The 16794-nt window shown below is 37.9% G+C and overlaps 1 protein-coding gene across 1 annotated transcript in view; it reads left to right on the forward strand.

Annotated features, from left to right (window-relative positions):
- Positions 1 to 16794, forward strand: part of TTN (titin) — a 322669-nt gene that overhangs the window by 256163 nt on the left and 49712 nt on the right. Inside the window, 25 exon segments of the mRNA XM_074302990.1 lie at positions 58 to 3024; positions 3422 to 3742; positions 3849 to 4133; positions 4260 to 4559; positions 4920 to 5222; positions 5852 to 6127; positions 6228 to 6527; positions 6614 to 6916; positions 7484 to 7783; positions 7907 to 8194; positions 8784 to 9080; positions 9166 to 9468; positions 9580 to 9885; positions 10703 to 10990; positions 11094 to 11384; positions 11480 to 11767; positions 11957 to 12544; positions 12632 to 12736; positions 13205 to 13402; positions 13513 to 13809; positions 14179 to 14766; positions 14859 to 15161; positions 15287 to 15491; positions 15493 to 16262; positions 16265 to 16794. Coding sequence (XP_074159091.1) covers positions 58 to 3024; positions 3422 to 3742; positions 3849 to 4133; positions 4260 to 4559; positions 4920 to 5222; positions 5852 to 6127; positions 6228 to 6527; positions 6614 to 6916; positions 7484 to 7783; positions 7907 to 8194; positions 8784 to 9080; positions 9166 to 9468; positions 9580 to 9885; positions 10703 to 10990; positions 11094 to 11384; positions 11480 to 11767; positions 11957 to 12544; positions 12632 to 12736; positions 13205 to 13402; positions 13513 to 13809; positions 14179 to 14766; positions 14859 to 15161; positions 15287 to 15491; positions 15493 to 16262; positions 16265 to 16794 — 11000 coding nt within the window.

Raw genomic sequence — 16794 nt, forward strand, 5'->3', positions numbered from 1 at the left:
TTTTAATCGTGTCTGACTTGAAAATCAAATTCTAATTTTATGTGCTTTATTTTTCAGTACCTCCCTCTATAGAGCTTGATGTGAAATTAATTGAAGGCCTTGTGGTAAAAGCTGGGACCACTGTGAGATTCCCTGCCATTATAAGAGGGGTACCTACTCCTACTGCAAAGTGGACAACTGATGGCAGTGAAATTACTTCAGATGATCACTATAACATTGAAACTGACAGCTTCTCATCAGTACTTACCATTAAAAACTGTTTACGGAAGGACACTGGGGAATATTTGATTACTGTTTCCAATGCAGCTGGTAGCAAAACTGTACCAGTTCATCTTACTGTTCTTGATGTTCCTGGCCCACCAACAGGTCCTATTGATATACTTGATGTCACCCCTGAATATATGGTTATTGCATGGCGGCCACCCAAGGATGATGGTGGAAGTCCTGTAATAAACTATATTGTTGAGAAAAAAGATACTAGAAAAGATACGTGGGGTGTTGTCTCTGCAGGAAGCAGTAAGACTAAACTAAAGGTCCCTCATCTACAAAAAGGAACTGAATACATTTTCCGTGTTCGAGCAGAGAATAAGATGGGTGTTGGTCCACCTCTCGACTCCACACCTACTGTAGCTAAACACAAGTTCAATCCTCCATCTCCACCTGGCAAACCAGTGGTTACTGACATTACTGAAAATGCCGCAACAGTTTCTTGGACCTTACCAAAATCTGATGGTGGCAGTCCAATAACTGGCTATTACGTGGAACGTCGAGAAATGACTGGCAAATGGGTGAGAGTCAACAAAACACCTGTAGCTGACTTAAAGTTTAGAGTGACTGGACTCTATGAAGGGAATACATATGAATTTAGAGTTTTTGCAGAAAATCTTGCAGGCCTAAGCAATCCATCTCCAAGTTCTGATCCAATAAAAGCTTGTCGACCCATTAAACCACCTGGACCACCCATTAATCCAAAACTGAAGGACAAGACCAAAGAAACTGCTGATTTAGTTTGGACAAAGCCCCTTAGTGATGGTGGCAGTCCTATTTTAGGCTATGTCGTGGAATGTCAGAAACCAGGCACTGCACAGTGGAACAGGATCAATAAAGATGAACTCATTAGGCAATGTGCCTACAGGGTACCAGGACTAATTGAAGGAAATGAATACAGATTCCGTATTAAGGCTGCTAACATTGTGGGAGAGGGAGAGCCACGAGAACTAGCAGAATCTGTGATTGCAAAAGACATTCTCCATCCTCCAGAAGTAGAACTTGATGTGACTTGTCGCGATGTCATTACTGTTAGAGTAGGCCAAACTATCCGCATTCTGGCTAGAGTCAAAGGCAGACCTGAACCAGATATAACTTGGTCCAAGGAGGGCAAAGTACTTGTCCGAGAAAAGCGGGTTGACATAATTCATGATTTGCCTCGTGTTGAGTTACAAATTAAAGAAGCTGTTAGAAGTGATCATGGCAAATACATCATTTCAGCTAAGAATAGCAGTGGGCATGCTCAAGGTTCAGCTATCGTCAATGTCCTTGACAGACCTGGACCTTGCCAGAATTTGAGAATAACTAGTGTCACCAAAGAGAATTGCACAGTTTCCTGGGAAAATCCTCTAGATAATGGAGGTTCAGAAATTACTAATTTTATAGTAGAATGTCGTAAGCCAAACCAGAAAGGGTGGTCAATTGTTGCTTCAGATGTTACTAGGCGGTTAGTTAAAGCCAATCTTTTGGCCAACAATGAATATTACTTCCGTGTTTGTGCAGAAAATAAAGTGGGTGTTGGACCAACCATTGAAACTAAAACTCCCATTCTGGCTATTAACCCCATTGATAGACCAGGTGAACCTGAAAACCTTCATATTGCAGAAAAGGGAAAAACATTTGTCTTCCTGAAATGGAGAAGACCAGATTATGATGGTGGTAGTCCCAATTTATCTTATCATGTTGAAAGAAGGCTAAAGGGTTCTACTGATTGGGAAAGAGTTCACAAAGGAAGCATTAAGGACACTCATTATATGGTTGACAAATGTGTTGAGAACCAGATTTATGAGTTCAGAGTTCAAACAAAGAATGAGGGTGGTGAAAGTGACTGGGTAAGGACAGAGGAAGTTGTTGTGAAGGAAGATTTGCAGAAACCAGTACTTGAGCTTAAAATGAGTGGAGTGCTTACTGTCAAAGCAGGAGACACTATTAAGCTTGAGGCAGCGGTTAGAGGCAAACCATTCCCAGAAGTTTCATGGACCAAGGATAAAGATGCTACAGATCTAACCAGATCTCCAAGAGCCAAAATTGATACAAGTTCAGAGTCATCTAAATTTACGCTCACAAAAGCAAAGCGAAGTGATGGTGGTAAATATGTGATTACAGCAACAAATACAGCTGGCAGCTTTGTAGCATATGCAACTGTAAATGTTTTGGACAAACCTGGTCCAGTGAGAAATCTGAAGATCTCTGATGTGTCAAGTGATAGGTGCTCAATTCGTTGGGACCCACCAGAAGATGATGGTGGTTGTGAAATACAAAATTATATTTTAGAAAAATGCGAGAGCAAGCGTATGGTTTGGTCTACATATTCTGCTAATGTCCTCACTCCCAATGCAACAGTGACTCGTCTCATTGAAGGAAATGAATATATTTTTAGAGTTCGGGCAGAGAATAAGATAGGCACTGGTCCACCAACAGAAAGTAAACCAGTCATTGCTAAAACTAAATTTGACAGACCTGGTCGCCCTGATCCCCCAGAAGTTACTAAAGTCAGCAAAGAAGAAATGACTGTAGTATGGAATCCACCAGAATATGATGGTGGAAAGTCTATCACAGGATATATTCTGGAGAAAAAAGAAAAGCATTCAGTTCGATGGGTTCCTGTTACCAAGAGTGCCATACCTGAAAGACGTATGAAAGTTCAAAATCTCCTTCCAGGACATGAATATCAGTTCCGTGTCAAGGCAGAAAATGAAATTGGAATTGGTGAACCAAGCTTGCCATCAAAACCAGTAGTGGCAAAAGACCCAATAGGTATTATTATGATCTTTATTTCTTATTAAACTATAGTCAACTCTTAATTTGGAGGCATGACTAGGGTAAATTAAGTTTATAACAAATAACAAAGACAAATTCAACCAATCTTTTCTGAGTAATTTCAACAGAGAAACCAAATTTTTTGACAGAACTGCTAACAAATGACAAATTGGGTGATTTTATTTCTTTTTTTCCTGCCTGCTTGCTTACTAAAAAAAAAAAAAAAACCACCTACAGAGCACTGCAGGAAAAGAGAAAAAGGCAAAATAAATAATATGTCTTTGAATAATTGAGTTGACTATATAAAAAAATTTACATTAACTTTATAATACTTATATTATTATAATATTACTTATTACATAGCTATAACATTTATTTTACAATGTACTTTCAGAACCTCCTGGTCCACCAACTAATCTCAAGGTGGTTGATACTACCAGAAATTCCATTACTCTTGGATGGGGAAAGCCAGTCTATGATGGTGGTGCACCAATAATTGGATATGTTGTGGAAATGAGACCTAAAATCGCAGATGCATCTCCTGATGAAGGCTGGAAAAGGTGCAATGCAGCTGCACAACTTATTCGTAAAGAATTCACAGTTACTAGTCTGGATGAAAACCAAGAATATGAGTTCAGGGTTTGTGCACAAAACCAAGTTGGCATTGGACGGCCTGCTGAATTAAAAGATGCTATTAAGCCTAAAGAAATACTTGGTAAAGTTCTATTTTACTTATATACTTATTTCTGTTTCATTTATGATATAAATCCTCACATTCCACATTCTAGAAAGTGAATTAATTTTCTCAACATATTTTCCAGAACCCCCCGAGATTGATTTGGATGCCAGTATGAGAAAATTGGTTGTTGTTAGAGCAGGATGCCCAATTCGACTATTTGCCATTGTGAGAGGACGGCCTGCCCCTAAAGTCACTTGGCGGAGAGTGGGTATTGATAATGTTGTCAGAAAAGGACAAGTTGATTTGGTTGACACTATGGCCTTTCTGGTCATTCCTGATTCTACACGAGATGATTCAGGCAAATATTCTCTGACACTTGTTAATCCTGCTGGAGAAAAGGCTGTATTTGTAAATGTCAGAGTTCTTGGTAAGTTGCCAGAAAACTTCCTCTCCTTTCTAAAAGAATGCTTTAAAATTACTACAGAAAAAAAATAATAAAATTGCTAAGGATATAGAAGAAATACTATATTTTGTTATGTGATTTTTTTTATAGATACTCCTGGGCCTGTGTCTGATTTAAAAGCATCAGATGTCACTAAAACATCATGCCATATTTCTTGGGCTCCTCCTGAAAATGATGGTGGAAGTCAAGTAACACACTATATTGTGGAGAAGCGGGAAGCTGAAAGAAAGACATGGTCAACAGTTACTCCAGAAGTTAAGAAAACTAGTTTCCAAGTAACCAATCTTGTCCCTGGAAATGAATATTTCTTCAGAGTAACTGCTGTCAATGAATATGGTCCTGGGGTGCCAACAGACATCCCCAAACCAGTGCTTGCATCTGATCCCCTAAGTAAGTATTATCTTTATATCCCAATATCAATTCCAATTCCCAGTATATTAATTCTCTTTATGTAATGTGAGGATACCTTGAAACTCAGATACTTTCAAGTTAAAAAAAATACTAGTTTTACAGATGCCAAAACAGTGTAATGAATATCTAGATTCCTTATAATTAAGAACCATTTAACTCTACCCTTTGTCGGTTTCTTACTTGCTTTTAAATGAAATTTAAATACTTTCCTTTAGTTCTCATATTATATACTATACTGAGATGCCATGAAACAATGGATTCCATCTGGCATTAGTATGCACTAATAAAATACTTTGGCTAAGTTATCAAGACATTTTCCTTATGTTTGTTTTTTTCTAGGTGAACCTGATCCACCAAGAAAGCTTGAAGTTACTGAAATGACAAAGAACAGTGCCACATTAGCCTGGTTACCTCCACTGCGTGATGGAGGTGCTAAGATTGATGGATATATTATCAGCTACCGGGAAGAAGAACAACCTGCAGATCGCTGGACAGAGTATTCAGTCGTAAAAGATCTCAGCCTTGTTGTCACTGGCCTGAAGGAGGGAAAGAAATATAAATTTAGAGTAGTGGCCAGGAATGCTGTTGGAGTGAGTTTGCCCAGAGAAGCTGATGGTGTTTATGAAGCCAAAGAACAGCTATGTAAGCAATTATTATTGCATTTACTAATTTCACCCATTTCGTATTTATAATTCAGTTTATATATTATTATATGTCATTATGGATCAGAGACAAGAGCACAGTATATAAGCTTTATTTTTTTAGGGTTTTCTTTAATTACTAGAATTTGCTTTTTCTCCCTCCTACACCTACCCTTTCTCTCAACAACAGAAATCAAAACCCTAGAACAAATATAAGCAGTCAAACAAAGCACAACGTCACATTGGTCATGTCAAACTAGAAAGGAACTTGGAGGCCACCTATCCCAACCCTACTAATTACAAGTGAAGAAGGGTCAAGTAATTACCTCATAGCTACAGATTATTTAGTGATCAATCCAGGATGATAACTAAGATCTTACTCCTGGACAAATCGCCTGTATGACTTTACCTGTCTCATTTTATACTTGAGGAAAATCAAGTGCAGAAACATTAAGTGATTTGTCTTAAGTCACACAAAGGCAGGTCAAGGGGGAGGATCCATGTCTCCTATATTTTTATATACTATCATACAAAATTTCTGTGTCCTCCACATTCCGTATCTAGAGCATTCCCAATGGAAAATAACCATGCCTTACAATAAATTCATGTTTTTTTCCCATTGCATTGTAGTGCCACCCAAGATCCTTATGCCAGAACAAGTTACTATTAAAGCTGGAAAGAAACTCAGAATTGAAGCACATGTGTATGGAAAGCCTCCACCAATCTGTACCTGGAAAAAAGGAGAAGAACCTGTTGTCACATCTAGCCGCCTGGCAGTGCACAAAGCAGATGCTTCCTCGATTCTGATCTTGAAAGATGTTACTCGAAAAGACAGTGGTTATTATCATCTCACTGCAGAAAACAGTTCTGGGTCAGATACTCAGAAAATCAAAGTTGTGGTCATGGGTGAGTTAAGCTTTTGCTGAAAATAATGTAACTTTCAGGATCAAAATTCCTTCTTCCTCCTATCTTCATGTTTTTGCCTGCCTGTCTTGTGTTTCTGCAGATGCGCCAGGACCACCTCAGCCTCCGTTTGACATAACTGAGATAGATGCTGATGCCTGTACCCTGTCATGGCATATCCCTCTTGAGGATGGTGGTAGTAACATTACCAATTATGTGGTGGAGAAGTGTGATGTAAGCCAAGGCAATTGGGTCACAGCTCTAGCCTCTGTCACCAAAACTTCTTGCAGAATTGGAAAACTTATCCCTGGGCAAGAGTATATCTTCCGGGTCCGTGCTGAAAATAGATTTGGCATTTCAGAGCCACTCCAGTCTCCTAAAATGCTTGCTAAGTTCCCATTTGGTAGGTTATTCTTTGGGGAGGTATAATAAACTGTTCCATTCTAATTGTAAAGCAAGGACTAATATGAATCATCTCTTCATCTCCAGATGTTCCTAGTGAACCAAAGAATGCACGAGTTACAAAAGTCAACAAGGACTGTATTTTTGTGAAATGGGACAGGCCAGATAGTGATGGCGGCAGCCCCATTACTGGTTATCTGATTGAACGCAAAGAAAGGAACAGCCTGCTCTGGGTGAAGGCCAATGATACTCTTGTCCGTTCTACTGAATATCCTTGCGCTGGTCTTGTAGAGGGTCTAGAATATTCATTCCGGATTTATGCTTTGAACAGAGCTGGAAGCAGCTTACCTAGCAAACCGACAGAATATGTAACGGCTAGAATGCCAGTTGGTAAGTAAAGTATTTCCTTGTTTTCTCTATACTTTAAATTCTGTGAAAAATTAAATCTTAGGTGTTTATTTCCAAATATTTCTAGTAGTCCCTGTACTTAGCATGATAAGCTATCTACCACTTACCTATTGAAATATTTAAATGCTTATTGACTGACTAGTATTCCCTTGCTTTTACTTAGATTCAATAATGTTTTCCCTTTCTTGTTCTATGTAAATACAATGAATACTGTACAATATCAAACACATAATAGAAACCCACATTATTTGTTAGCTCTTATTAAAATTTTTGCTATTAAGATGTTGATGAGCTACTTAAAAACTACATATAATGTACAAATAACAAACTTGCAACATATGGCCCAGCAAAACTCAGTGGTATTGCCATTGAGAAATAAGAAAAAATGCAACACAACATACATAATGTTAATTTGTGATTTTCCAAATTAGCAGGGTTTTCTGTTTCTACTTGAGTTTGACATCATGATGTAAAAAGAAAATCATTTCCTGTGTTTCAAATGATATGTTCTGACTTTTCTAATTTTTTTGATTGTCTTTTGTGTTTTAGATCCTCCTGGAAAACCTGAAGTTATTGATGTTTCCAAGAATAGTGTATCCCTTATCTGGGCTCGACCAAAACATGATGGAGGCAGCAAAATCATTGGATATTTTGTTGAAGCTTGCAAACTCCCTGGAGATAAATGGGTACGATGCAATACTACACCTCACCAAATTCCTCAAGAAGAATACACAGCTACTGGTTTGGAAGAGAATGCTCAATATCAATTTAGAGCCATTGCCAAAACTGCTGTAAACATCAGCATGCCTTCTGAGCCTTCTGATCCAGTGACCATCCTAGCAGAAAATGGTGAGATTCCATCCCTCAAGATTATGTATTTTATATGTATTTGCCTACATTATTATTATTGTGTTAATGTGAAGAATATCATAATTAGTTCATGTAGATTAAGTCCTTTTATTTTTTTTCCAGTTCCTCCAAGGATAGAACTGAGTGTGGCAATGAAATCTTTACTTACTGTGAAAGCTGGAACCAATGTTTGCCTAGATGCAAGTGTTTTTGGCAAACCCATGCCAACAATTTCATGGAAGAAAGATGGAACACCTATAAAACCATCTGATGTCATAAAAATGGCCACCAAACGGAATCAGTGCACTTTAGAACTGTTCTGCGTAAATAGAAAGGATTCAGGAGACTATACTATTACTGCTGAAAATGCAAGTGGTTCCAAATCAGCCACTATTAAGCTGAAAGTATTAGGTAATTCAATTCAATATTTATTAAGCTCTTAATATTATGCAAGCTTCTGGGATACAGTGGGGGAAAAAATACAAAAATCCCTGCTTTACATTCTATTGAGTGGAAGGGCATGTACAAAGATAAGCAATTTGAGAAGGAAAAGAACATTCACAACTTGGGAAAATCAGAAGTTTGACAGAAATAATGATCTATAAGCAGAACTTTGAAGAAAGATAAGGATTCTGAGTCAGAGAGATGAAAAGGGACTAAATTCCAGGCATAGTGGAAGCCATATTTGATTAACTAAGGTGATGTCAATATTAGCCAAAAGATGGCCAAAACATCATAAATAGAAAATATTTGTTAAAAAAACAAAAAGATATACAAATCCATCCCAGTTGTGGAATCATAAAAAGTTAGAACTAGACAGGACTTTGGTGCTCTAAATTTAGCCCAACTCTACCATTGTACAGATAAATTTAGTTGAGTTTCTGTTACTTTTCAGTGGGCAGAGTCAGAATCTAGGACTAGTTCAGTGCTCTTGCTTCTATGCCATGGTGACCATTAGAATTAAGACAAAAAGTTGATTGCACCTTCTTGTATCTTTCAGATAAACCTGGTCCTCCAGCATCTGTTAAAATCAATAGAATGTATTCAGATCGCGCAATGCTTTCTTGGGAACCTCCTCTGGAAGATGGAGGCTCAGAAATTACTAACTACATTGTTGACAAGCGTGAGACAAGCAGACCTAATTGGGCACAAGTCTCTCCCAATGTTCCTATCACCAGCTGCAGTGTGGAGAAACTAATAGAAGGTCATGAATACCAGTTCCGTATTTGTGCTGAAAATAAATATGGTGTTGGAGATCCAATTTTCACAGAACCAGCAGTTGCTAAGAATCCATATGGTAATAATACTTTCCCATGAATATTGCTTTTTATTTAAGATATTTTTTAAAATATGAAACTAATTTCTCAAATCAATCTTTACAGACCCACCTGGACGTTGTGATCCTCCTGTAATTAGCAACATTACAAAAGATCATATGACAGTAAGCTGGAAACCACCAGCAGATGATGGTGGTTCACCCATCACTGGCTATTTGCTGGAGAAGCGAGAAACCCAAGCACTCAATTGGACTAAGGTCAACAGGAAACCTGTTATAGAAAGAACTATTAAAGCAACAGGTCTTCAAGAAGGGACTGAGTATGAATTCCGTGTTACAGCTATAAATAAAGCTGGACCAGGCAAGCCCAGTGATGCCTCTAAAGCAGTATATGCTCAAGATCCTCTATGTAAGTTTCACAGGGAGAATAAAGCATTGTCTCTTTTGTCTATAAATTATTTCAGGCATACAAGAAAGATGTACTAATTGCTACTTCATCCTTTTCTTTTTTAATCCTTAGATCCTCCTGGCCCACCAGCCTTCCCCAAAGTAATTGATACCACTCGAAGCTCTGTGAGTCTTTCTTGGGGTAAACCAGCATATGATGGTGGAAGTGCTATTATTGGTTATTTAGTTGAGGTGAAGAGAGCCAACTCTGATAACTGGGTGAGGTGCAATTTGCCAGAGAATCTAAAGAAAACACGTTTTGATGTTACTGGCCTAATGGAAAACACAGAATATCAATTCCGTGTGTATGCTGTCAATAAGATTGGTTACAGTGATCCCAGTGATGTGCCAGACAAACATGTGCCCAAGGACATCTTAAGTAAGTGTTGACTTTTAAGATCTTGAAATATGCTGCAATATTTAAAAACTATAAATTTGTTTTAAGATAACTATAGTAACAAATCAAGGATTTGCAATGTGATTTGTGGATTGACAATGATAACTTTTTTGTAACTATGGACAGAGGATTTAATATGTTTGTCCTAATAAGAAAAAGACTTTTTAATTATAGAGAATTCAATCAATTACTCTTTTCACAAATGATTTCTTTCCATTTTCAACTAATTGCTACCTTCTTTAGTAATAACATACTTTCATTTTAGTCTTCTTTTCCTCAACCAATTTTTCTTCTTTTTTTCAATAACTTAGTCTATCTTTCTGCCTGAAATAATTACAAAGACCAGTAGAGTATAAGTTATAATTATAGGTAACTTACAGACTATTATTTTCATTAAAGTTGGTTGGGAAGAGAATCATTAAGACTAGAATAAGAATTGGGAATGAAGTATCTATTTTCGGGAATGAAATATCTATTTTCTTTGAATAAAAATAGGGGCAGTGAGCATATATAGGAAATTAGGAGTAAATATTCCTGGAAAAGGATGAATCCTAGAGCCACAAAAGAAAGCACTAATTATAGATTAATGGACTATATGGAATACTAAAAAAGTAAAAGTTTGATGTTATAGCAGCTATGTAAATAATTAGAGGAAAGATATGAGATGTTTGGTTTCAAAAGTAATGTCTGTTAAGAATTATTATTATTATTATTATTAAGGATCAGGTTATTGAGTTCTCATAGTAAATTGAATTTTTATGCATTTAATTTTTTTGCAAAAAAAAAAAACAAAAAACAGTTCCACCTGAAGGAGATCTTGATGCTGACTTGAGAAAAACACTCATATTACGTGCTGGAGTTACAATGAGACTTTATGTGCCAGTAAGAGGACGTCCTCCTCCAAAGATAACATGGTCTAAACCAAATGTCAACTTGCGAGAGAGAATAGGATTGGACATCAAATCAACAGACTTTGATACTTTTTTGCGTTGTGAAAATGTGAATAAGTATGATGCTGGAAAATATATCTTAACTCTTGAGAATAGCTGTGGTAAAAAGGAATATACTATTGTCGTGAAAGTACTTGGTAAGTATGGGTATAAATTAAGACACATAATGAGAAATCATTGCATATATAGTTGGGGCTTTCTTTGAATGATTAAGTGCATCTTCATTTCAAATTTGTCCAGATACTCCGGGACCACCAGTCAATGTCACTGTTAAGGAAGTTTCCAAAGATTCTGCTTATGTTACTTGGGATCCTCCCATTATTGATGGTGGCAGCCCAATTATAAACTATGTTGTTGAGAAACGTGATGCAGAGAGAAAATCATGGTCCACAGTGACAACTGAGTGTCCCAAAACAAGCTTCCGAATATCTAATTTAGAAGAGGGAAAATCCTATTTCTTCAGAATTTTTGCTGAAAATGAATATGGCATTGGTGATCCTGGAGAAACACGGGATGCTGTAAAAGCTTCTGGTGAGGAAATGTTATTTTATTAAATATAGTTACAAATGACAGTTTTAACTTACTCATTAGAAGCTTAGACTTACCAGAGTTTTCATGTGATTTAGAAACCCCTGGACCAGTTGTGGATCTGAAAGTTACATCGGTAACTAAGTCATCCTGTAGTTTAGGCTGGAAAAAGCCTCACAGTGATGGTGGAAGCCGAATTACTGGATATATAGTGGACTTCATGACTGAAGAAAACAAGTGGCAAAGAGTCATGAATGCACTGACCCTTAACTATTCCACAAAAGATTTGACAGAAGGAAAGGAATATACTTTCAGAGTAAGAGCTGAGAATGAAAATGGAGAGGGAACTCCAAGTGAAATCAGTGTTGTGGCAAAAGATGATGTTGGTAAGGACATTCTCACTTTAACTTTGTTTTCATCAGCAATGTACTATTTGTAAAAATTATTCATTGTTAGATATATTTGTTAGTTATTGATAAATTATTTCATTATTTATTGGTAATTTCTTTTAAAATTGTATTCATTAGGGGAAAACAAACTAGGCTCAAAAATAACTTATCTGTGCTGTTTTACAGTGGCTCCTGATCTTGATTTGAAAGATTTGCCTGATTTGTGCTACTTAGCTAAAGAAAATAGCAATTTCCGTCTTAAAATCCCCATAAAAGGCAAGCCTACACCATCAGTAACCTGGAAGAAAGATGAAGATCCCCTACCAACTGACAGAAGAGTTAGTGTTGAGTCTACTGCAGTTAATACAACCCTTGTGGTCTACGATTGCCAAAAGTCTGATGCTGGGAAATATACAATCACACTGAAGAACACTGCTGGCACTAAGGAAGGAACTCTGTCCATAAAGGTCGTTGGGAAGCCTGGCATCCCCACTGGGCCGATCAAATTTGAGGAAGTCACAGCAGATGCCATTACCTTAAAGTGGAAGCCTCCAAAGGATGATGGTGGTTCTGAAATTACCAACTACATCCTAGAGAAAAGAGATTCTGTGAATAATAAATGGGTCACATGTGCCTCAGCTGTCCAGAAAACCACCTTCAGAGTTACAAGACTTCATGAAGGAGTAGAATATACTTTCCGAGTCAGTGCTGAAAATAAATATGGTGTAGGCGAGGGCCTTAAATCTGAGCCCATTGTTGCCAAACATCCATTTGGTATGTATATGACAGTCAGAAATCAAAATGCAAAACATTGAGATTTTTTTTCTTTATTATAACCTTGTTATATTACATTTTTTCTAGATGTACCAGATGCTCCTCCACCCCCCAATATTGTGGATGTCAGACATGACTCTGTTGCTTTAACTTGGACAGATCCTAAGAAAACTGGTGGCTCACCAATCACAGGTACAATGTTTAATTTCGTTGTTTATTTTCATTTTTTCTCCCTGCTATGTCCTTTTAAAGGATATTAAAATAGAGATACTTTTCTTTTAGTCTACTAACACATAATTTTAACATTCTCTTATATTTCCCTTTAGTGAATTGTTTAATATTCAGAATGTTTACTAATGCATTTCACTGACAAAATACTTTGTTAGTGGGATATAAATAAGTTTGTGAATTAAAACTTTTCATCAAAAGTTGTGATTACTTAAATCTTAAGGGGGGAAAAAAAGGTTGTCCTAACAAAACCCTCTGCTTAGTACACTGACAGATAAGAATCTGGGTATTATGTAACTATTGGCAATGATGAGCAACTGCCTGATTAGTGTGTATGTATGTATAGGGTTTGTAAATGAAACCCTGCTTTGAAAATGTTATCAACTGCATTGATATCTTCCATTCTGATTAAAATTCCATCTTTTTTGGTAGGGTATCATATTGAATTCAAGGAGAGGAACAGTCTGATGTGGAAGAGAGCTAATAAGACACCCATTAGAATGAAAGACTTCAAAGTAACAGGACTAACTGAAGGTCTTGAATATGAATTTAGAGTTATGGCAATCAATTTGGCCGGAGTTGGTAAACCAAGCCTGCCATCTGAGCCAGTCGTGGCCCTTGATCCAATTGGTAAGTCATTCAGAGAGGGGAAGATCCCTAGCTTCCTTTGCTTCATGGAGAAAATATTTACATTTGTTTGACTTCAACTTTATTTGTCTTATTTTACTTTTTTTCCCCAGATCCCCCTGGAAAACCTGAGGTGATTAATGTCACAAGGAATTCAGTGACTCTCATTTGGACTGAACCTAAATATGACGGGGGTCATAAACTGACTGGATACATAGTGGAGAAACGGGATCTGCCTTCAAAGTCTTGGATGAAGGCAAACCATGTTAATGTCCCTGACTGTGCCTATACTGTAACTGATCTTGTAGAAGGTGGAAAATATGAATTCAGAATTAGAGCCAAGAACACTGCAGGAGCCATCAGTGCTCCATCAGAAAGCACAGGAACCATTATTTGCAAGGATGAATATGGTACGTCTTTTGTTTTCTTTGTTTATATTTTTTGTCTTTTGGTTCATATCTGAGATTTTATCAATGTAAGGAAGGTTCTTAAAACTCCCTCCACTAATACAGATCAATAACTCATAGTTATATTTATCATGTATCTTAAAGAGTTACCTGAAACACCAAGGTGCTCATAGTTCCAAAGTCTATATATGTCTTAGGGTGGTCCTTGAAGGGAGTTCCAAAGTCTATATATGTGTTTTGGGGTGGTACGTGAAGTGCCCAGTCTCCCTTTCTATCTTCTAGTAGCTATTCCCCATTTAAATCTATAAAATAATTTTAAAACCTCCTTCTTGCCTTTTTTTTTTCTGACTAAAAAAATGTCATCATTTACAGAGGCACCATCCATTGTCCTTGATCCTACCATTAAAGATGGCTTAACAGTCAAAGCAGGAGATACCATTGTTTTGAGTGCCATCAGTATCCTTGGCAAACCACTTCCAAAATCAAGTTGGTCCAAGGCAGGAAAAGACTTTAGACCATCAGACATTGTCCAGATTAGCTCAACTCCAACATCTTCCATGCTCAGTGTTAAATATGCCTCCAGAAAAGATGCAGGAGAATATACAATCACCGCCAGTAATCCTTTTGGAACAAAGGAAGAGCACATACGTGTGACAGTTTTGGATGTTCCTGGCCCACCAGGACCTATTGAAATCAGCAATGTCTCCGCTGAAAAAGCTACCCTTACATGGACACCTCCACTGGAAGATGGAGGTTCTCCAATTAAGTCCTATGTTCTTGAAAAGAGAGAAACTAGCCGACTTTTGTGGACAGTTGTTTCTGAAGATATTCAAACTTGCCGGCATGTGGTGACCAAGTTGATCCAAGGAAATGAATACCTCTTCCGTGTCTCAGCTGTGAATCAGTATGGTAAGGGTGAACCTGTACAATCGGAACCAGTCAAAATGGTGGACAGATTTGGTAAGTAAAACATTTAATATAAGTTGATCACTTGAGAATTTAGAGATGTTTACATGAACCTGTATTTTTCATGAATTCTTCTTGCTTTTTAGGCCCTCCTGGCCCTCCTGGCAAGCCAGAAGTATCAAATGTGACCAAGAATACTGCCACTGTCAGTTGGAAAAGACCAGTTGATGATGGTGGTAGTGAAATCACAGGATATCATATAGAAAGGAGAGAAAAGAAAGGTCTGCGATGGGTACGAGCCACAAAGACCCCTGTGTCTGACCTCAGATGCAAAGTGACAGGACTTCAGGAAGGAAACACATATGAATTCCGTGTCAGTGCAGAAAACAGAGCAGGAATTGGCCCACCAAGCGATGTTTCAAATTCAGTCCTAATGAAGGATGCAGCATGTTAGTATTATTTTTTTTTTTCCATAGAGATATCTTCAGAGTGCTGGATTATTAAGCCATTGATTATAATTAAAATATTAATGTTAAATTAACCATTTACTTTTGTTTTCATGTTAACTTCACAGATCCACCAGGACCACCTTCAAATGCACGAGTGACTGATACTACAAAGAAATCTGCTTCTTTAGCCTGGGGTAAACCCCATTATGATGGTGGACTTGAAATCACAGGCTATACCGTAGAGCATCAAAAAGAAGGAGATGATACCTGGATAAAAGATACCACAGGAACTGCCCTCAGGATCACAGAATTTGTTGTCCCTGATCTTCAACAAAAGAAAATACAATTTCAGAATCTGTGCCATCAACGATGCAGGTGTTGGAGAGCCAGCCATAATTCCAAATGTTGAAATCATAGAACGTGAATTGGCTCCTGATTTTGAATTAGATGCAGAGCTTCGAAGGACACTTGTGGTTAGAGCAGGGCTAAGCATTAGAATATTTGTCCCAATTAAAGGCCGTCCAGCTCCTGAAGTCACTTGGACAAAAGATGGTGAAGACCTTAAAACCCGTGCCAATATTGAAAACACAGAATCCTTCACTCTTCTCATTATTCCAGAATGTAATAGATATGACACTGGCAAATTTGTGATGACTATAGAAAATGCTGCTGGTAAGAAAAGTGGATTTGTCAATGTTAGGGTCTTGGATACCCCTGGACCCGTGCTTAATCTGAGGCCTACTGAGATCACGAGGGACAGTGTCACCCTGCACTGGGACCTGCCTCTGATAGATGGGGGGTCTCGCATAACAAACTACATTGTGGAAAAACGTGAAGCCACACGGAAATCTTATTCTACAGCCACAACCAAGTGCCACAAATGTACTTATAAAGTGACTGGCTTATCTGAAGGGTGTGAATATTTCTTCAGAGTGATGGCAGAAAATGAATATGGAATTGGTGAACCAACTGAAACCACAGAGCCTGTAAGGGCCTCAGAAGCACCATTGCCACCAGACAGCCTTAATATCATGGACATAACAAAGAGCACAGTCAGCCTGGCATGGCCCAAACCAAAGCATGATGGAGGCAGCAAGATCACTGCTATGTGATTGAAGCACAGAGAAAAGGCTCTGACCAGTGGACACACATCACAACCGTAAAGGGATTAGAATGTGTTGTAAAGAACTTAACTGAAGGGGAAGAATATACTTTCCAAGTCATGGCTGTGAACAGTGCTGGGAGAAGTGCCCCAAGAGAAAGCAGGCCAGTCATTGTAAAGGAGCAGACAATGCTTCCAGAATTGGACCTTCGTGGCATCTACCAGAAACTGGTCATCGCCAGAGCTGGTGAGAATATCAAAGTTGAGATTCCAGTGCTTGGTCGACCTAAACCAACTGTCACATGGAAAAAAGGAGATCAAATTCTTAAACAAACCCAGAGAGTTAATTTTGAAAATACCGCCACTTCAACCATACTAAATATCAGTGAATGTACAAGAAGTGATAGTGGACCTTATCCAGTTTCAGCAAAGAATATCGTAGGAGAAGTTGGAGATGTTATCACCATTCAGGTGCATGATATCCCAGGTCCACCAACTGGCCCAATCAAGTTTGATGAAGTTTCATCTGAT

Source organism: Sminthopsis crassicaudata, chromosome 3, assembly GCF_048593235.1.
Source record: "Sminthopsis crassicaudata isolate SCR6 chromosome 3, ASM4859323v1, whole genome shotgun sequence".
Lineage (NCBI taxonomy): Eukaryota > Metazoa > Chordata > Mammalia > Dasyuromorphia > Dasyuridae > Sminthopsis > Sminthopsis crassicaudata.